This window comes from Bidens hawaiensis, unplaced genomic scaffold (genome assembly GCF_021521415.1).
Source record: "Bidens hawaiensis isolate Kalapana, Puna unplaced genomic scaffold, B.hawaiensis_p1.1 tig00024998_1, whole genome shotgun sequence".
Lineage (NCBI taxonomy): Eukaryota > Viridiplantae > Streptophyta > Magnoliopsida > Asterales > Asteraceae > Bidens > Bidens hawaiensis.
The window spans coordinates 94,885-116,061 of record NW_027505048.1 but is presented as its reverse complement, the minus strand read 5'-3'; the positions used below and the strand labels follow the sequence as shown (position 1 = coordinate 116,061).

General features: G+C 34.9%; 3 protein-coding genes and 1 non-coding gene across 4 annotated transcripts; 1 reads left to right on the top strand and 3 right to left on the bottom strand.

The window, feature by feature from the left end:
* Nucleotides 1-1,678: 1,678 nt before the first annotated feature.
* TRNAL-AAG (transfer RNA leucine (anticodon AAG)) lies at nucleotides 1,679-1,759 on the bottom strand. The gene has a single exon. It is a non-coding gene; the product is annotated as a tRNA-Leu (tRNA).
* A 2,813-nt stretch (nucleotides 1,760-4,572) lies between these two features.
* On the bottom strand, nucleotides 4,573-5,414 carry LOC143610219 (ribonucleoside-diphosphate reductase small chain-like; the record flags this gene model as incomplete). The annotated part of the gene is made up of 2 exons (XM_077084756.1): nucleotides 4,573-4,925; nucleotides 5,233-5,414. Coding segments are annotated over 2 exons (531 nt in total), but the record flags the coding sequence as incomplete, so codon positions are not given.
* Nucleotides 5,415-13,884: 8,470 nt separating this feature from the next.
* LOC143610194 (DCD domain-containing protein NRP-A-like) lies at nucleotides 13,885-15,481 on the top strand. The gene is made up of 5 exons (XM_077084738.1): nucleotides 13,885-14,452; nucleotides 14,555-14,655; nucleotides 14,780-14,863; nucleotides 14,949-15,059; nucleotides 15,147-15,481. The coding sequence occupies exons 1-5, from the start codon at nucleotides 13,888-13,890 to the stop codon at nucleotides 15,186-15,188; spliced, it is 903 nt and encodes a 300-aa protein (XP_076940853.1). The 5' UTR covers nucleotides 13,885-13,887; the 3' UTR covers nucleotides 15,189-15,481.
* A 1,584-nt stretch (nucleotides 15,482-17,065) lies between these two features.
* Nucleotides 17,066-18,940, bottom strand: LOC143610195 (SWI/SNF complex component SNF12 homolog). The gene is made up of 2 exons (XM_077084739.1): nucleotides 17,436-18,940; nucleotides 17,066-17,338 (listed from the first exon to the last, which is right to left on the bottom strand). The coding sequence occupies exons 1-2, from the start codon at nucleotides 18,938-18,940 to the stop codon at nucleotides 17,272-17,274; spliced, it is 1,572 nt and encodes a 523-aa protein (XP_076940854.1). The 3' UTR covers nucleotides 17,066-17,271.
* Nucleotides 18,941-21,177: the final 2,237 nt, after the last annotated feature.

Below are 21,177 nucleotides of genomic sequence, written 5' to 3'. Positions count from 1 at the left end.
CAACTGGGCAAAATTGAGCCAAGAGCAGGACCTATGATCCAGCCAAACACTTAATTACAAAGAAATACAAATTTTACACTTAACTTGTTCTACCACCTTAGAATAAGATTGATTATAACTGTTGAAAGTGGCATTATTCCATATATTCCATATTGAGATAAGCCAAACTTCAACATTTGTCTTACAAATATAATAATTTAGATGAATCAGAGATTCTAACCATAGGCAAATATGCCACCAAATCGTTCTAGTTAACATACATGAACATGAGATTAAGAGGTGGTTTGAGGACTCCTGCAAGTATCCACAACTAGCGCATAACATATCTAAATATACCCCTGACCATTCTGTTTAGCCAAATCAGTTAAAACATTGTTTGTCTTCATTTGTGCTCGTGAACAGAGGCGGCCCTACAGTAATGCCAAGCGAGGCTAGGGCTTGAGGCCTCCGAAAAATATAAGGCCTCCGTTTAAAAAGTTTAATATTTATACATGTGTAGAAAATCATATTTAAACCATGTAAGTGAAACTAAAACAAAACTATATGTTGGTCTAGTGATTATATTACGAGGCTTCCGATTTTCAAATGTTCCCCAACCCAGGTTTGATTCCATACTTAGGCATATTTATTAGTTGTTTTTCTCTCTTTATTTTCAAATGAAAGTTGGGTGGTTTAAATAAAAATAAGATATTCCTTTTATTCATATTATATAAATAGTTTATTGGATTTTAATAATCCCTGCTAAATAGTATCGGCCGATAGTAATTTCAAGTCAGTTTATCGTCACTGGCGGTCCCAAATTAAAACAAGCTTGATCCCAAATGGTCCTCCGTTAAATAGGACTTAAATGACATTATATTTTTTCCGAATTTCAAACTAATATTTTAGGGCTTTTGATTGGAAGGCGAATATGAATCGATTGATGTAAAACTTAGTTCGAAACAGTGCTCCAAATAGATGAAACAATGCTTCAATTCGGATATTTGAACTTCCAATTAATGAACAAAAATAAAGCCGTTTGAATTACCATTTCGAGCTAAGTTTTATATCAATCGCCTTGTATCCTCCTTCGATCAAAAGCCCTAAAATATTAGTTTGAAATATATATATAACGTTGTTAAGTCCTTTTTAGTGGGAGTATTGAAGGCCAACTTTTATAAATTTGGGACCGCCAGTGCCGGTAAACTGACTTGAGATTATTATCGATCTACACAATTTAATAAGAATTGTTAAAATCCAATAAACCTATATAAATCAAACTCCTTTTCTAAAACAAAAATTGAAAATTTTGTAGTTTCATATACGAAACACGTCGATAAATTCTACAAATTAAGCTTATTAATTATGTAATTTCTCTCTCTAACGTTTGATAAAGGCCCCGATTTTTTCTACGCTTTAGGTCTTCAAAATGGTTGGGCCGTCACTGCTCATGAACCATTTTGAACACAAACAATAATTATATAATATATGTATTTGGTTATATTTAGGCTGCTAAAAACATTTTTGTCCTTTTATATTGGACATGTCGTTCAAATTAAAAGGTGCAAAAACACACACGTTGGAATAAAATGAGATTTTATATAAAAACTAAAAAGAAATAAAAGAAAACCATGTTAAAATGTGTAGACGGTAATAAAGAAAACTGAATTTAATAGGAATAAAACAAATAAAAACTGAATGTCGAGAGTGGGATTTGAACCCACGCCCTTTCGGACCAGAACCTTAATCTGGCGCCTTAGACCAACTCGGCCATCTCGACTTCATGATTTTAGTTAAATTTCAAATCCTTTACCTGTTAATCTACGGCATATGCAGTTAATAATAATTTGAGTTTTATAAAAACAGTCTCCACTAAGGGGGTGTTTGGCCTGGCTTTTATTTTTTTAGCTTATGTTTATATTTCAAAGTAGTTTATAACTTATTTTTTTATTATTTGTTAAGCTCTTTTTAAGTGTCTGGATTAGCTTATATTCTACAAGTTGAGTAATAAGTTGTTAAATCCACAATTCTTTAATTGTTACATTAATGAGTTGCTTCAATAATTATTAATCCACCACCATTTGAGGACAAATGAGTAACTTAAACAATTACACAAATAAGCTTCTTCAAATAAGGTAAAAATCCATCTTCAAATAAGCTTCTTCAAATTAGCTTATATAAGCTTATAAGCATAAGCTTAAAATGCTAAACCAAACACCAAATCAAACTTATTTTGTAAAACAAGCTAAAAAAGCTATAAAATTTGTTAAAAAAGCTGGCACAAACACCCCGTAAGCAGTTGTCCCAAATGGCCAAATAGAATGCATTTTGTAATTTGTGTACATGTTCTGTAGTTATAGCATCTAAAAATGATTGGTTGATAATTAATGAGACTGGTGTGAGCAAATCTTTCTAAACTTTTCTAGTTATCTTCTCTTGTTAAACTCTTTTCATACAATTATTTTGGTCAAATTTTCTAGCACTTTCTAAGGCTGGGTATTGTGAAAGGTGGGAAGGCTCCATTGTCCACCTCACCATGCCAAACCACTAACACCCTTTGGCGCCATGCTTTTCCTTGATTTTTTTTCTTAAAATAGTAGGTTTAATATATAAAAAATGGTTTTTAAGTACTTGACAATGAAGCAAATTGTATTTAGGTGTCTAGCCATCTGAGATGACTGGATTGGATTTCTCTCTCCTAGTGGCAATCCACAGTAACAGCAGATGGTGACTGGATCCTCCATCTGAGATGGCTAGATCCAGATTTATTTCCTTTACCACATGCAGCACAAGATCAGACCAGCCATTTGAGATAGCTGGTTTAAACTTACATTTCCAGTCATAGCAAGTCATGGATGTACTATTTTTAAGATGACAACATTATTTGCATGGACTGTTGTTCAACCCTGAGCACAACCCGGGTGGTGTTTCCTCATCGTGCAGTCCATCTCCCGCTTGAGGAGATTTTGATGATTAAGGAGAAGTTGTCCTGAAATGATTTGTTCTATCTCTTGCTTAGTGTCGACTACGTGGAACGCTAGTCAAGGGAAAATCGAGCTTCAGTTTGGTCAACACCGTCACACGCGGTACATTTGCTGAATTCCTTGCGTAGGGAAGCACTTTCCCTTGTTCAAGAACCACGACAAATGTGGTGTGGATTAGGTTTAGATTTGAGTGATTTAGTCTACATTAATTATTATGCATGCATTTAGACGTATGATTTGTTTAAGTACCATCATTGGCTTTTAATGAATTGGTTAAATTAATTAATGTTATATGATATGTTATTTTTATTTTTGAAAAGGTGTTGAGGATGTTTGAAAGAGGACATTGCTAAGTTAATATTCAAATACTTTTATAACAATGATAAGTTTAGTAAAGTAGTAATTGGTGTGTTGATCTCTAAGGTGCTTGCAAATTGATTAATAGTAGTAATTGGTGGGTTGATCTTGGAACAACAGTCCATGTTTTTAGCCAAAAGAAGTAATCTATGATTGAAATGTAAGTTCAAACCAGCTATCTCAAATGGCTAGTCTCATTTAGTGCTGCCATGTGGCAAAGAGAATAAAGTTGGATCTAGCCATCTCAAATGGCTGATCCAGTCACCATCTACTTACACGTTGTTGCTTACGTGGATTGCCACTAGGAGAGAGGAATCCAATCCAGCCATCTCAGATGGCTGGACACCTAAATACCATCTGCTTCATTGTCAAGTACCTAAAAACCATTTTTTTATATTAAACCTACTATTTTTTGAAAAAAATCGCATTTCCTCCCCCTCTGGCGTAACACAATTACAGCGCTATCATAATAAAGGCGAGGTCCACCCTCACCAACAACCAATCCCTTTTTTTATAAATATATTTAAACATAATTAACTCAAAATGATTAAATTAAAATATAGGGCAGTAAATGGACCGAACGAACACGAACAAGGCCGTGTTCATGTTCGTTCGTTAAGAAAATAATGTGTTCATGAACGGTTTACGAACACTTACCGAACGAGACTTTATGTTCGTGTTCGTTCATTAAGGAAGTTAATGTGTTTACGAATACAAATAAAATCGACAGAGCCTAGAGATTGAAACCGATGTATTCATGAATGTGAATAATGAAATCCTGTAAACGAATCGAATGAACACGAACATGGGCATGTTCGTGTTTGTTCATTCAACTTTAAAAGAACACAAAACACTTAATCGAACAAATATTCATGTTCATGTTCGTTCGTTTAATTAAATAAACACAAATTTTTTGTTCATATTCATTGGTTTATTAAATAAACAAACTTCTCACAAGACGGTTCACAAATAATTCATCGAACATTAGGCTTTTTTACAAACCTATTAAAAGATGGCTAGTTCTTGCCAAGCCACAACACACATCTTAATTGGCAACTTCTCCTGTCATGGAGTTGAAGCTGAGTTTTTATAGATGACACATGTTTACGTTTGACAGTTCATTTGATTATAAAACACCATAATATTATTACAAACAACTAAATTCCTACAAACACATCAGTTACTTTATAGAGTAACAAGTAACAACACAAATCAAACCTTCAAAACTTAAAACTAAACCGATCTATAACATAACTTCAAAAATCTTCATCAATCTTAAACACGTGATCTTCACCATTCCCATTCAAATTCGACATCACACTCGCCTTCTGATACTCCCCTACCCGCTTCTCAAAGAAATTCGTCTTCCCCTGCAATGAAATCAACTCCATCCAATCGAATGGGTTCTGCGCATTGTACAACTTCCCATGCCCTAAAGCCACAAGCAACCGATCCGCCACATACTCGATATACTCACTCATCAAATCCCCATTCATCCCGACAAGCGCACAAGGTAGCGCGTCACAAACAAACTCCCGTTCGATATTAACCGCATCAAAAACAATCCCCTTTACCCGTTCCTCGGTTGCTTTCACTTTCAACAAACTATACAACAAGCAAGCAAAATCACAATGTAAGCCTTCGTCCCGCGAGATCAATTCATTTGAGAATGTCAGTCCCGGCATAAGCCCGCGCTTTTTAAACCAAAAGATCGCGCAAAAGCTACCCGAAAAGAATATCCCTTCGACGCAGGCAAACGCAATTATTCGCTCCGAAAAACGATTCAGACCCGTCAATCCATTTCATCGCCCAATTCGCTTTCCTTTCAACACAAGGGATCGTTTCAATAGCACAAAATAATCGGGCTTTTTCATTCGAGTCTTTAATATATGATTCAAGCAACAGGCTATACATTTCCGAGTGGATGTTTTCGATAGCGATTTGGAAGCCGTAGAACGCACGGGCCTCAGCAATTTGGACTTCCTTCATGAACCGGCCCGCAAGGTTTTCGAGGACAATGCCGTCCGAGGCGGCGAAGAAGGCGAGGACGTGAGTGATGAAGTGGCGTTCGCCATCGGTTAAGGCGTCCCAGTGGTTTAGGAATTGTTGGGTGTTTAGGAATTGGGGTTAGGGTTTGAGATGGTGAAATTGGGGGTGGGTTTAAATAGTGGTTTGGGAGGCGGGTGATTTTGAAATTTGGGAAGAAGCTTGCGGGAGAATGAATTGAGTTGAATTTAAATAAGGTTGGTGTGGGTGGGTCCCGCTGAGGTTTGAGATATTTAGATTGGCGCTAACTTTTGTCAGGTTTGAATTGAAATATATCAATGTGTCATGTGATAACAAGACTTTATCCAGCTGTCCTATGTTATGGATGGATATGTTCGGGTGGACGACCAATACTCCATAGAATGGCTTAAATCTACGGTTTTAAAAGGATTTCTATGGTTTTAATTCAATAATAATTTCAAATTTATTATTTTTTTCATGTGGTTTCATTTCACTTGCAATTAAACCCGAATTGACTAATCTCGTAAAGTCTTGTCGTTAAATCGATTAGCGTGTGGTGTATTTTGGGAAAAGAAATGACAAAACTATCCCTCACGTGAATGACTCGCTGATGAGATTTAAATACCAAACTTAACGTGATTGGTGAATACGGGTTTAATTGCGAGTGAAATGAAACCACGAGGATGAAAATCGCAAATTTGTAACTATTTGACTAAAATCACGAATTTTAACAAATCACGGGGACAAAAACCGCAGTTTACTCTTATTAAAAAACAAAATAAACATAGGACTTCAGAAGTTGTTACATGATAAAACATCTTTGAATTTATCTGATAGCGGATAGCCGGACCTACAAATGGACCACTTATATGTTGAATGTGGCATATTTCAGGGGAAGCATCTATGGTTCATACAATTTTTAGACGCTTTGTACTATTTTTAAACGCTTCCACACGATTTTTAAGTGTTTGCGTATGGAAAATAAGTGTTCAGTTTGTGGATCCAACAGTTAGATAAGTGTTTCGTTTGTGGATCCAACTTAACGGGCTTCCGTTTGTGGATCCAACTAATGTATATTTCAGCTTTTTTTTCTTGATTTTCGCCGTCAATGATGCGCGTTCAGATACAGGTTACGCGAATGACATTGTTTACACGTAGCAATCACAACGCGTGTATGCTTCGGTTGTAAACGAGTCAAACAACGAGCAAGCCTTCGTTTGGTTCGGCTCGGCTCGTGAACAGCCCTAGTCCGATGCTACTAACATTTTTCTGGATATACACACTTCAAAAATGCAGACTTGTTTTTTAGTCGTTCATGTTTTCTCTCTTTTGTAATATTGTTCTAAGATTTAATCAATTCGTAATATGGTTTCATAATCTAAAACTGCTAGTTCTTGTTGAGTTGTTTGTATTAGAGGTTTGCATAAACTCTATTTAGTCTAGCCCACTAACATCATCCACTAACTGTTAGTTAATACAACTTGAGGAGCTTTTTTATATTTTTCACAAACTTTTTTGGGTTTTATACTAAATATAAGTTTTATACTTTTTGTTATTTTCTAACTATTATGGTTTGTTATAATAGTTTTTATGCAACTGCATATTTATTTATTTATATTTGAATACTTTTATTTTTACTTTTTTATAACCGTAATAGTATATAGGCTTTAAAAAGCAGAATATCTATTTTTTAAGTTCTATTTTAATTCTACACTTCTATTAACTACAAATGATTTAGAAAAATTAACTTTTCTACTTTTATTTCTCATTGGTAAAAAGAGCACATATTGATTTTATATTGTTTTTTTAACTTTTGCCATTGACGGAAGGTTTTTGAAAATCTATTTATTAATTTTAATTCTTGGTTTGTATATTTTTTTTGAACAACTAAATTTTTGTACTTTATATTTCGTATCCTAATTACCTTACCAGGGAATAACTTCTTGGTTTGTATTTAATAATGGTACATAATTTAACTTAAAATCGTACTTCAAAATAAAACTAAATACAATGTTTTTAAAATCGACATACTATTACAACTATAAAAGGTTAAAAAAAACAAAAGTATTTAAATATAAATAAATAAATATACACCTGCATATAAGCGTCAGTTTTGAAAAAAATATTTAAAAAAATAAAAAGTGTGTAGAGATTTATATATAAACAAATATAAGAAACCATAATACTAAAAAATAGAAAAAAAGTATAAAACTTATATTTAGTAAAAAGCCCAAAAAAGCTTGTGAAAAATACAAAAAAAAAAAACCCCTCAAAGTTGTATTAACTAACGGTTGGTGGATGACGTTAATGGGTTAGACTACAACTGATAGTTAATTGAAACTATTGTATCATAATACTAAAAAATAGGAAAAAAGTATAAAACTTAAATTTAGTAAAAAGCCCAAAAAAGTTTGTGAAAAATACAACCCTCCCTCAAAGTTATATTAACTAACGGTTGGTGGATGATGTTAATGAGATTGACTAGAACTGATGGTTAATTGAAACTATTGTACCATAAAAGTCTAAAATAAACTATTAGACTAAAATTGATAATTTTAAAAAAGCGTATGAACCAAAATCGAAGTTCTATCTAAAAGAAATAAATAATACCATATTAAGTTTTTTCATTTAATCATTTGTTTTTGGATTTTTTAATGTCTTAGAAAATTTATTTTTGTAAATCTTTTGATTTGTTATATGGTAATTATGACATTGTTTGATCTTCGGCAATAATCTAACCATTAGCATTCTAGTGGTTGTTAGATTAAGTCGCTCAATGAACGAGTTTGAGTCGAACAAACATTATTTAGCATCGAGCATGTAACAATACAAGTCAAACTATATCCGTTCATTGCGTCCAATTTGAGTTGGAAACTTAGCTCGTAATTAACTCAAGAAAGCTCATGTCTCGGTGATTTCATCCGTCTTCTTTTCTTAAACTTTGATGATATGTTTATGCTCATATAAGTAATAACAAGATAACAATATAAATTATATAATTATCAGATAACACGATTTCAAAGTAAATATATATTAGGAAAGGAAATTTTTATCTCTACTAATTTTTGGATAAATGGGTTCTTGTTGAATACTTAAATCATGTCGAGCAAGTCAGGAACCAACAAGTTATGATGAAAATCACTTTTAATAGCTTGTGTTAATGAATAAATCAAATAATTATATGGTTGTTAAAGAAACAATAATTATAATTATTGAAAATTGAATGTTGAGTAATAGTGGAATGAAAACGATATCATTTCATAATTGTAGAATATTGGAAGGTGATACCAAGCACACCACCAACAAGTTTTAAACTAATCATATCATTATCACTACAACGTGGTTACATGTATTTGTTTATTTCATAAACATATTGTACTCAAACTCACAATTGCACCCATCACAATTTTAATTAATTTAAAAGATTTCTCAATAATTACACTTGATTTTTTTTTATAAACTAAAAATGGTTGATACAGTTGTACATGGCATATGCGTATGGTGGAAGAAACTCTCATCCATAGCGGGGGCCTTCCCCATCATAAACACCCCCTTCCCCAATGGTGGTGTTAAAAGTTTGTGATTTGTGAAGTAATGATTACTACACACATTTTATGTATAATGCCCCATGATGACGTGATGTCACATGATACATAGCACCCTCAAAAGAACGTTATTCACTACACATGTTATAATAAGAGTTTTAAGGTATATTTAATAATTTTTTTTATTACAAACTGTCGATCAATGATATTGTGCTATGCATTTCTTTTATCAAATTTACAAATTACATGTATCAAAGCAAGACTACTATTTGCTCCAGGTCTCATAGAGTCATAGTAGTCATTTCAAACAAAACTTAACTATGATGGGATCAGCAGCATATTGATAAATAATGATACGAAAACTGAGTGTAAGTATAAACTGAATAATGCCCCAATTTTATTGGTTTTGTATCGATATTACCGAATATATTGAAAACAAGCGATACCAATCTCGAAAACATAAAAAATGAATTTTGGTACCAACGCTGATGTGTTCGGTTGGTAGCGGAACGATACCGATACCTGCCTTCCCGGTATAAAATTGCTTACCCCTAAGTTTAATGATTGACAATACCACAACATGTGGCCACACGTAGCAACAATGTTAGCCAATGTTTCTTTGATGGATATCCATATTCATTGGTTTTTCACAACTACTACTCCTCAAAGGACATGGTCGGTACCATTGTGATTGTTACAGACCAAATGCCCACTAATTTGACAATTATCAACATCATAATATGATGTCACACGTTATTGTTACCGTCTTTTTTTTTTCATGTTATGGTCATCATCTTCATCATTAAGGTGTAAACTTTAGGGTTGTGAATCTTATCAAGCTTGTAACATGAAGTTGTAGGAAGTGAGTCACAGTTTTTATTAAAATATATTAATATAAACAATAAAGATACTCTTTTTATACATTTGAGACATCGTAGTACATGACCGTATACATATTTAGAAGACTAACTTGAAATACAACACACATATATTACTTGACTCATACCGTGAGTTTGACCGTTGCTCGAATCATAAATTTTTGTGTCATGCAAACATTTATTTTTTCATTCTCTTACAATGACTCATTTCACCCCCTGTCATTTATGCATAGCAAACACCACCTAAACACAGCTAGCCAAACAAGAATAACACATACTTTTCATGGTGAGATCATTTTATACCCATAAAACAAGGAAATAGACTAAACTTCGGCTAAGGCTATCTAACCATATAAATCTTTGGAAAGTTAAAATGATAGTAATGTTGGGAAAACAATGGTTTAAACTTTAATCAACCTTAATGTTTTGATAATATCTTAATTAAGATACTATGACATAAAATAGTATTAGTTCATCATTGATGCTTTATGTCACACACATGTCCTCTAACACTTGACTGATCATTGTTATTTATAATTAAGCAACATAAGACTTAATCAAGACTATAAACATTCAAAGATCAAGATTATCAAGTTCATGTCTACTAATGGTTAAATCAAGATTTCTACACAAGCATGAAGATGACGAAATTACAAGACCAATCCATTGAAGACATATTAAACAACTTAGTTAAGATAGGTATTTTTTTTTATAAACTCATGATAAGTTTAAAAAAACATATTTAAACACAATTTTGTTTAAATATAAAATATTTGAAAGACTTATTCCACTATTTGTAAGTGTTCCGTTAAATCAATGTCTTGAACAACCAAACTCACCAAATGAGCAAGTCAACTCAAAGAAGGCAAGAGTTGATGTTTTGGAAGAAGATTATAAAGTATGCTTATCGAAAAGGGTGAAATACTTGGGTTGTGTAACGTGGAGAAGTGTGATGTGAAAGAGAAAAGCTCTCACATGTGTTGGTCAACCATAAAAAGCCAAAAATGAAGAAAATTACCAAATATAGCGTTCACATAGCAAAACCCAACGTGAAGTTTTTGGAGACCACTTTTAGGCTTTTAGCACATTAGCTAATAAACTATAATTACAGTATCTAAAAATAGACAAAGTTTGGCTCTAGTTTGTGTACAGTACCTTAAACGAGCCAAGCCTCGATTGAACTCGGCTGGATATTAATTAACGCACAAGACTCGTAAAAGCTCGACTAGTGTAACCAATTTTCCAATAAAAGGCTCATGCTCGATAATTACGCAAGTTTTATTTGAGGCTCGGGCTCATTTCGAGTTTTTTGTTTATTAATTTGATCTCGGGTAACCTGTGAATAGCTCAGCTCATTTGCATCCTCAAACACTAGTATATTCACTATTCTCCTTACAAAATGGCATCCAAGTGATGCATAATTGCATATATTTTGCTTATTATTTCCTTCAAGCTATGAATTTAGGATACCCTTGTCAAAATAAAGGCCAAATTCGTACTCCGTAGTGTAACTTCGACACAATGGTAGACTCATGTCCCTCGACCTTCATCATCAATAAAAAATTATATTTTTAGGAACATCACAAGATTTGTTATAAATTCTTAAATTTATTATAGTCAATTTTCATAGCCAAACATAATATTATTTTTAATTTTAATTGGACATTACAAAATGTTTCAGAAGCCTGACGGTTCGCCAACATAAATTACTAATATATATAATTATGAACTTTGGTGTTGCAAAGTTCATAATTATATATTTCACACTATTAGTCCGTGATTTTGTCCTTTTGTTTTTGTTTTTTTAGTTTGATTAATATAACGAACGCAAAGGAAACTGACCAAACGTCATTTTTTGTTTTAATTCTGGTAGCATAACAAAAGCTCACAGAAACCGTTAAATTCACGCAGACTCACCGTCTCAATATCCGTGATCGATAACGCTTGGGTTTTACCAGTTTACCGACCCCCCCCCCCCCACACCCCACCCCCGAAATTGGCCATTGGTCCACCTCAATTATTATATATGTTTTTTTTTTTGTTTTTAGCTCCGATACCGTAACGCAGATAATCAAAATCGACCAAATTTGTGTTGAGTTATTGCCTCAATGTGCGGGACCGACGACACTTGGGAACCGTCGGGATTTGCATACCAAATAAACATCGTTTCAAATATTTTGTTTTTAATATTAATTTGACGAATTAGTTTTTTTGGGTTTTAACGCTCAAATTTTACCTATGATTTGTATAATGTAACAAACGTATCCGATACTGACCAGATTCGTGTCGACCCACTGTAGTGACACTCGGGTTAGACCGACGCTCGGATTTCAACGCTGATGATTTGCCAACTGCCGCAGCGTATTGCGCCGGGTAAAAAAAACTAGTTTACAATAAACAAAATAAAATTGGGAAAATTCAAAAAATATCTTATTAATAGAGATATTTTATTTTTGTCCTCGTAAATGAAAGTTTTTAGAAATGTCCTCTACAAACACGTATTTGACGACGTGTTAGGCCTCAACGCGTCTTTCACGACCTGTTAGCCTCCAAAGTGCATCTTTCATGGCATGATAGCTTCTAACGCGTCTTTCACGATATGCTTGCCCTATTAATTGTTTTTTTTAACATTACATTATTATAATTAATTTTACTCATATTTGGTGTAAACAGGTCATGAAAGACGCCTTGAGGCTCGACGTGTTTGTAGCAGACATTTCTAAAAACTTTTATTTAGGGGGACAAAAATAAAATCTGTCCCCGTTAATAGAAAATTGTTTTATAATTTTCTCAAATAAAATAAATGAAAATAATAAAAAATAAAATACAATAAAAGACAAGCTTTAACGGGTTCTACATTGAAACCTAGAAACCTGTCGTTCAACCATTGGCTTCATCATCAAATGCCCATGGCTTTTCTCAATTCACAAACTCAAACACACTTTATCCGACGGCTCACATTCGCCTTGCCGACAGCACTTAAGTCCATCACATCGCATCAAACCAACACGTGTCTCCTCTCACACTCACATGCCAATGGCAACACCGTAATAACCCACCAACTCATGACCACTTTGAATAAGCAGATTTATATAAGTGTAGAAAAAATCTAAATTCACATAAATATTTTTATTATTATTATTATTAGAAGGTGCGTAATTTTCTCTCTCTCTTTCTCATCTCACTTGTGTTGTATATGATCCCCAAAATCTAGGGTTTTGATTGATTTAATTTTGAACTGATCAGCAGGCTTATTATTATTATTACTATTATTAATAGCCATCTTCACACAGGATTAGATCTCGGTTTCACTATTCACCTTATCCAGGTTCGTCTTGGTCTCAATTTCTTTCTTACTGTTATGATTTTGTTGTTTATGAAGTTAATTGATTGGTTCGATTAGTGGATTTTGAGTGTTGTGAGCTTTCTATGGATGAATTTGTAGAGGATTGATTAAGCATAGAGGATTTAGATGAAGGAAACTGTGCATAATTGGTTGATTGATAAGGGTGTGCACGGTTCGGTTTGGTTATTAGTCTTATACCGAAACCGAAACCGAAACCGAAGTCAATGGTTAAAGATTTTGTTAACCAGTCGGCTTTTGGTTAAATCGGTTCGGGTTATTCTGTTGATTTGTCGGTTTTTGGTTCGGTTAATAGCGAAAATGAAAGCTAAGATAGTTTTTGCTTAGAATTACATGGAATGAAGGTATAGTTACATGAAATGGAGGCGTATAACATGAAATACATAAAATGGAGGTGTAAAGTCTAGAAATATATGACAATATATGACAATATGAATTGTTCGGTTCGATTATTGTTGGTTTACCGAGGGGACAAAAAAAACCCGATTTTTAATCAGGGCTGTTTATGGTTTGTTTTTTTTATTTAATCTCTATTTGGTTGAGTTGGTTATCGGTTATTGCTCACCCTTAATTGTCATTGTTGTTGTCTATGAAATTTATATTGCTTGATTCAAAAACTGTGCGTAATTGATTCTTTGCAATTTGTTAGTTTTTCTATAATTTATGATTTGAGTATTGTTTAGCTCATGAATTTTTGAGTATTGTTTGGAACTAGATGCACACTTCTATATGGTTGTTGCTTCTTGTTGACTGTATGACATTGATTTTGCAGTATGGAGAATATGCAGAGCTATTGGCAATTAGGGGATGAACTTCGTGGACAGTCAAAGGTATCTGAGGACCAGAAATGGTATGCAGCTGCTTCAAGGTTGGCTGAACAGACTAGGTCAAAGGGTGAAAGGAGAAACAATTTGGATCTCTCAAAAGTGGCTGTTGACCCGAGGCCCACAGGGTTTCAAGAAGAGAACAAATTTGAAAGCCTGAACTTCAACATGTTAAACCTGAATCTTGACATGAAGATGACTGAGGGCATGAGCAAAAATACCCTTCGGAATGCTGCATACAACACAAATGCTGTGTACCCAAAGGTCAACAATAGGGTTATGGAGAACATTATTAGTGGAAAGTATCCTGGAAACAGTCACACCAAGGATCTTAACACCAGCAGCAACAACAATAACAATAATGACAATAACAATAACAATAGCAGTGCTGCTGATAAAAGATTCAAGACTTTGCCTGCAGCTGAGACACTCCCCAGAGATGAGGTTCTCGGTGGATACATCTTTGTCTGTAACAATGACACCATGCAGGAGGACTTAAAGAGACAACTATTTGGTAATTTTATTCTCTCTTTATTGAAGTTTATACTGATATGCATACAAATTATCTGTTATCTGTTAATCTTTTGTGCTTTGCTATATGCTATATATGGTGCAGGTTTGCCACCAAGATACAGGGACTCTGTCCGTGCAATCACACCTGGGTTACCTTTGTTTCTGTATAACTACACCACTCACCAGCTGCATGGTATTTTTGAGGTGTGTAATATCAAATAGCATATTATAAGCTTATAAACTTTTATAGTGTTTCAGCTTTGGAATATGCTGTTTGTCAGTTGGTGTTACTTATTGGTTTTACTTATCTTAAACGTATCTTATGTAGGCAACAACTTTTGGTGGTTCCAACATTGATCCAACTGCTTGGGAGGACAAGAAGTGCAAAGGCGTGTCTAGGTTTCCTGCCCAGGTATAATATATTAAGATTATGGTTTGTTTCATGTATCCATTATGAATCGTATGCATCGTGTCTCATTTAATTTGTATTAAATCAGGTGAGAATCCGTATAAGAAAAGTCTGCAAGGCATTGGAGGAAGATGCTTTTAGGCCAGTCTTGCATCACTATGATGGGCCTAAGTTTCGGCTTGAGCTATCCATCCCTGAGGTATATGATACATCATATGTCAATACTATTAAAACAGCGTCTATTATATGTTTTATGGACTTTTATGTGTACATGATGAAATTGCAGACACTGGACTTGCTTGACCTTTGTGAACAAAATGGAGTTTAAGGTTTAAATTGTGGCAATATGGCCGGCCCGCGTGGTATCCGTATCCTAGCATAAGCAAGATGGATTAGGGTATATTTTGCAAACGTGTAGTAGGTTTTTAAGCAGCGTTTTCTTCATGGGGCTTCTGTATGAGCGCAAGCTTGAGTGAAGTTGTTATGTCGGGCCTGACTGCAAGCGTAGCTGGCTGCTGGCTGTTGATGAATAAATGTTTGCGGGTCGAATGGTGTTTTGTTACTTTTAATAGGTAGCTCTATGTAATGAACAAGTTATGGATAATCTGTGTGTAATGGCAAAGTCCTGTGGTGTAAAAGTATGCGCGTTAGGTGTATTGTTTGTGGCCCTCATCCAACAATGCAAGTTATCCAATCAACAGAAACTGGTTTTCACATGTGTCCAAGTATGTCTGATCTTTAGACAAGACACGTAGCATCTTAGAGGTTTTGTTTTCCACAAGAAAGCGATAGACCTTGTCTTTTGCGAACTTAACAAAACGCAGGTCAATTATTTGCAGAGCATGAGTTAAATGCGCCAGCGGCTTGTTCTCTGAATAAGTGAATATTTATTTCATAGACTATTTACTTATTTCAAATTTAAATGATTTGTTTTTAAAAACATCAAGACTGAGCATAATAAAACAAGTCGAAAACCGAGACTCCTTAACGTAAAGTCATGTAGCACAATGTCGTAGTTACCTTAGTTTCTTTCAAGTGTATGACATTGTTTTCTAGTATCACTATGTACATGAACTTTAAATATGTTGATATTATCGTACACAACCCAAAAACCATACTTATAAAACCCTAACGCACAAAACCTTTACCCAATTGCCCGTATAGGAGGGGCGCCTCTAGCCCATGTTATATGTTTCTTCAGGCCTCAATTGCATTGCATAAAAAGCCTACCTACCTTGCGTTTGAGATATGGGCGTTTTTTAGGTTTCGGGTTTCAAAGTTTCAAGTCTTAACCCGAAACCCAACCCCAATCTCTCACGGGTTTTTTCGGATTGGGGCTAATCGGGTTTCGAGTATCATAGAAAATGAAACAAAAAACAAAAATTTTAAAAACTTCAATGCTAAAATTAAAACAACAAAACATGATAAAGTCATAAAACAATTCAAAAGAAGAGTTAAACCAAGTAACTAACTCGAACCATAATCGTCTTCAATCAGACGTCATTTGGTTGTTCGATTACTGTTGCTATCAGTAATAAACGGAAAACATAACTTAACAATAAACAATCAATCCATAATAATTGGAATGACGATCGGGTTTTTTCGGGTTGGGGCTAATCAGGTTTCGAGTATCATAGAAAATGAAACAAGAAACAAAAATTTTAAAAACTTCAATGCTAAAATTAAAACAACAAAACATGATAAAGTCATAAAACAATTCAAAAGAAGAGTTAAACTAAGTAACTAACTCAAACCATAATCGTCTTCAATCAGACGTCATTTGGTTGTTCGATTACGGTTGCTATCAGTAATAAACGGAAAACATAACTTAACAATAAACAATCAATCCATAATAATTGGAATGACGATCGTCGATTAAGCCTAGATTCTGATAACTTTAGTGACTAAGCCTATTATACCTAAAAATATATGTAATTTCAAAACTAAAAGTTTGTTTGGGTTTTTTGGGATGACCCAAAACTTATAAATCAAACCCGAGAACTAACCAGAATTACTTCGGTTCGGGTTGGTCTTTTTCTCGGGTTCGGGTTTTTCGGGTCGGGTTAGTTCAGGTATGGGGTTTTTCGGGTAAAAGTAACAGCCCTAGTCTGAGGTTGCCAGACAGTCTAGCCACTCTAATTAAAACTGAGGCAGATAAGAGTTAGCAACACATCAATCCACAAACATAATAAACATAAAAAGGCTATTAAGATGCATCTTAATATGCTAAGGAGTTTACAATATTATGGGGATCTGCCACCCCCCTTATACTAGCAATATAACATAAAAACAGACTACAAGATACAACCTGGATGTTAAATATCTTAGCATCAAATTAAAAGTCATATACAATACTCCTTAACTTTATATCTTAAATCACCACATGCTTTTCCATCACTTCTTTTCAGCTCTTATGTACTTCCATGAACACCTGTAGCTGGCTTCCGATTCAGGTAACGAATAACTGCGTCTTCAACCCTATAAATCCACCAAAATGTGTATAACAAAACTCATTAAATAAAAAAAAAACATTATACAAATTAAACCACAAATAAAATCTTTATGAAAGGCATACCATGGTTGATTGTAAAACTCAGCCCGATGTTCTTTTTCGGCATTACGGCTTGCTTCACCTGCTGCAAGCTTCAAATCTCTTCCTTGAGACTCAATCAAAGCATCAATAAACTCAACAGGCGACTGACTAAATCCAAGAAAAAACGCTCGTCTCTTACGATGCTCATTTATTTTCCTAATCGAAGTACATATTGCTTCATCACAAGCTTCAATCTCTTTAGTCTTCTCAGTAGTAGCCAATAAAGCATTCAATTCCCTTTGAACCGGAAATGGAACATCCACCAACACATCATAACACGCATTCCCAACCGGACTGTTTCCCGACAGTTTAACCCTATGTTCCAAATGAATAGGCTGTGGCGCAGACAAATGAGGTGAAATCTTCTGTGACACCATGGCAAATTTAACCTTATCCTCCCCAAACACTTTCCTTAATGCTGCATCACAGTTAAAATATGACGGGTCATCTGTGTTCTGCAACTTCCTAGCTTTCACATAATGCCAAATTGCAGCTATAATTCTTGCACGCGTATCCACTTCAATTCCAAGAACTTCCATTAAAGATACAGAAAGTTTGTATTTTTCAGGCATGTAATTCATTTCCAACCGTATATTTGCAATGAACTCTTTATCCCCTTTTCTTTTCACCTCAAACCCGTCTTGCGGTGCTGGAGATCGTGCACTATCCCACACGATCATATGATTATCAGGATATAATCTCTGGTCCAATGAAATAGTCACTCTTTTGAAGAAAGATGAAAACTTTGGGTGCATTAGGCCCGATGTCTGGTTCATCGCAGCTTGATCAGGATCCATACCTTCTTCCAAGATTCTACCTATTATCTTCACGGTCCAAGTCGGTGGCTCGTCATTGGGCTTCATCGGGGTTTTACGGGCCTGGTTAGCAAAAGTGTTGAAAATGTATATCCTAAGCGTTTTCTGAATGCAAGGTGGGTTTTTAATCGCATCTTGAATGTCAATCTTCTTTCTCGCTAACGCAGCATCCACACGCGACTCAAACTCAAGTAACTCCGTATAAAGAGCCGACTGCGGGAGAATCTTCGCCACCCGTTCGAGCAACTGTTTCTCCGGAAGCTTCTGTTTCTTCTTATTACGCTGAGCCGGCGTAAGCTCCATCATCCTCATGGGAGAAACCGTGTTCGCGTTTGACGCCCCCGGAGGCCGTCCAAGCGGCTTTTGCGGCATACGCTTCAGTCCCAGAAAAGACGGGGAGTTGGAAAATTGGGCATGTGATGGGTTAAGAGACATGCCTTGAGCCTGGAGCTGGGCTTGAAACTGGGCGTGGCTGGCCATGGCTTGAACCTGGGCTTTCGATTGAGCTTGAGCTTGAGCTTGAGCTAGGGCATGAGCATGGGCTTGCGCTACAGCGTACTGCTGTGAAAGCTGAAATTGGTTGGCATAGGGTGAACCTGTTTGTTGAGGCTGTGGCTGTGACTGGAGATTAGGGTTTGAGTTCTTTAAGGGATTATTATTATTCATAGACATGGTATTGGTATTGTACGGACAAAACCCTAATTCTACAATTGCACAGATTTGAAACCTAATTTGACCTAGAAATTATAATTAGAGGTGAATTATTATTATTATTAAAAGTATAAAGGACGAATCAAACACAGAAGAAGACCTGAAGACGGTGACTGCGATGGCCGTACGGTGAGGTTTCACGACGGAGTTCGGTGGCTTGGTTTCTGATCTCCCGTCGCCTATTTTCGTCGTTTGCGTTGAATATATGTGGACCGTTTGGACGGCTTTAGAGATCGGCCCATATAAGTGCAGGCCCAGCCCGGCTCGGCTCGGCTCGGCTCGGCTCGGCTCGGCTCATTCTTATGTATGGAACAGCTATAGATCATATAAATTGAAATATACTGTGCTGAAGTCTGAATTAAGAGGTGGGCAAATCGCGCTTTTTTTTTTGTCAGAAACCGGTTCTGTGTATGATCAACAAAATTCAGAAACCGGGTTGGTAAGAAGGGTTTAGGTATGGTCGGGCTTTGACAGGATTTGGTCGGGTCGGGTCTGGGTTTTGACAAATAAGGTAGGACCAGGTCTAGTATCGGGTTTTATGCCTATTGAGAGACCTTCTTAAAGTCCCATTATTGCGATCTATATCGGTTTACAGAAAAGACCAATGAGGTAAACCTCTTAGGGTGAGTCACTCGAACAACTATAACTCCTTATGTACATGTAGTGATATCTCTCTGACTTATGATTTTTTGAGCCCGGACCCCTCTGACTTATGATTTTTTGAAATACATATCGAGTCCGACCCCCTCGGTTGTATGTCCTAGCTTCGTCACTGTGCGAGTCCCTAAGAGGAGAGAACTATTTTGATGGGCCATGTATGATGTGACATCTTAAAAACATCATAAATTAATAAAAAGGTAAAATTTATTATCCAATAAGTCAGAGAGATATTTATCCTGTATTCATTAGAATGATTAAGAAATGTATGATATTTATTTTTCCAAATTTTATTATTGTAATGGATATAGGATAAATAAATATTAACTTGCAATACAATCAACACAAAAAACAAGGCATACCTGTCTATTGCCTCGCATAGGATAAACAATATCTTGTTTAATCAAAGATATTTTGATTAGTCGGGTAAATAAATCTTTTTGTTTCTTTCATAATCAAGTTGGCTATTTTTAAAGCAAAAGGTTCGAATAAATAAATAATAAGAGCAACAAATGTTCCCATCTCCATAATTTTTAAGAAACTAACATCATCAACCCACTCACCAACTACATAAAAATAGCCTCAACTTTTTCTTACTTTAGAATTTGTCATTTTTCATAGGGTAAATTTTAAAAGCCTCCTATTTTTTTAAGTGCATTAAAGCAATTTTTGTCCTCATTTTAGGTGTCACTTTGTTATTAATTTTTTTAGGTGTATTTGCTTTGTTATTAGGTTTCTCTATACCCCCATCACCAGTGCCATCACCACCTTATTTATTTCAATCATTCCTCTTTTCTCCTCTATTAAATAACACAAAGTAATGATTCATTCAATTCCCATATATTAAACAAGACATTGAAATGGTAATAATCCATATTATTTCCTTTGTCCATTTTATTCTCTCATCAATTCCAATTACTCGTTCTTTCGATTACCATTTACCAAACATATACTTGATGATTGGAATTTAACTTGAACCCATTTGGGTCAAATACTTAAATTGGATTAAAGTCAAATGACACGTTTCAATTGAGTTGCGTTATGAATTTATTCGGGTTTAAGGGTGAGTGCCCCGCCCACCCTAATGGAGATAAAATAGTTAAGTGTTACTTAAAGAAGAACATAAATTGAGGGACGTTAGAGTTATTCTTTGCAAAATAAGTCTTGTGGAAAATAAAAGGGGAAAAAAAGGTTTCGCTTTGGTCAAAATGAAGACGTGAACAAAAAGAAAAGGATACATTATGCATGCTAGTCGTTCTTGGTTCCTTAGAAACTGAACCTTTCTAGTGAAATTGGAAACAAATGCTAACATAAAATTCAAGCTTGTATGCGAATGAACATTCAATGAATCATTTAGTGGAAAGTTCTTTTATGCTCGTTTATTTAATAAACGACCAAACATGAACAAAGCTCTTGTTCATTTAGTTAAGTGAATGGATATGAACACGTGTCCTGGTCATTCATTTATGTTCATTCATTGCATTTGTTTATGTTTGTTACTCTACGTTTTTTAAGTCCGTTCTTTTACGTTCGTTAATATG

Excerpts from the sequence above, each read along its gene's own strand:
- LOC143610195 (XM_077084739.1), bottom strand. The coding sequence starts at position 18,940 with ATGTCTATGAATAATAATAATCCCTTAAAGAACTCAAACCCTAATCTC. Across the intron at positions 17,339-17,435 it reads GAGTTTTACAATCAACCATG|GGTTGAAGACGCAGTTATTC; the intron begins GTATGCCTTTCA and ends GTGGATTTATAG.
- LOC143610194 (XM_077084738.1), top strand. The coding sequence starts at position 13,888 with ATGGAGAATATGCAGAGCTATTGGCAATTAGGGGATGAACTTCGTGGA. Across the intron at positions 14,656-14,779 it reads AGCTGCATGGTATTTTTGAG|GCAACAACTTTTGGTGGTTC; the intron begins GTGTGTAATATC and ends TATCTTATGTAG. Across the intron at positions 14,864-14,948 it reads TGTCTAGGTTTCCTGCCCAG|GTGAGAATCCGTATAAGAAA; the intron begins GTATAATATATT and ends GTATTAAATCAG.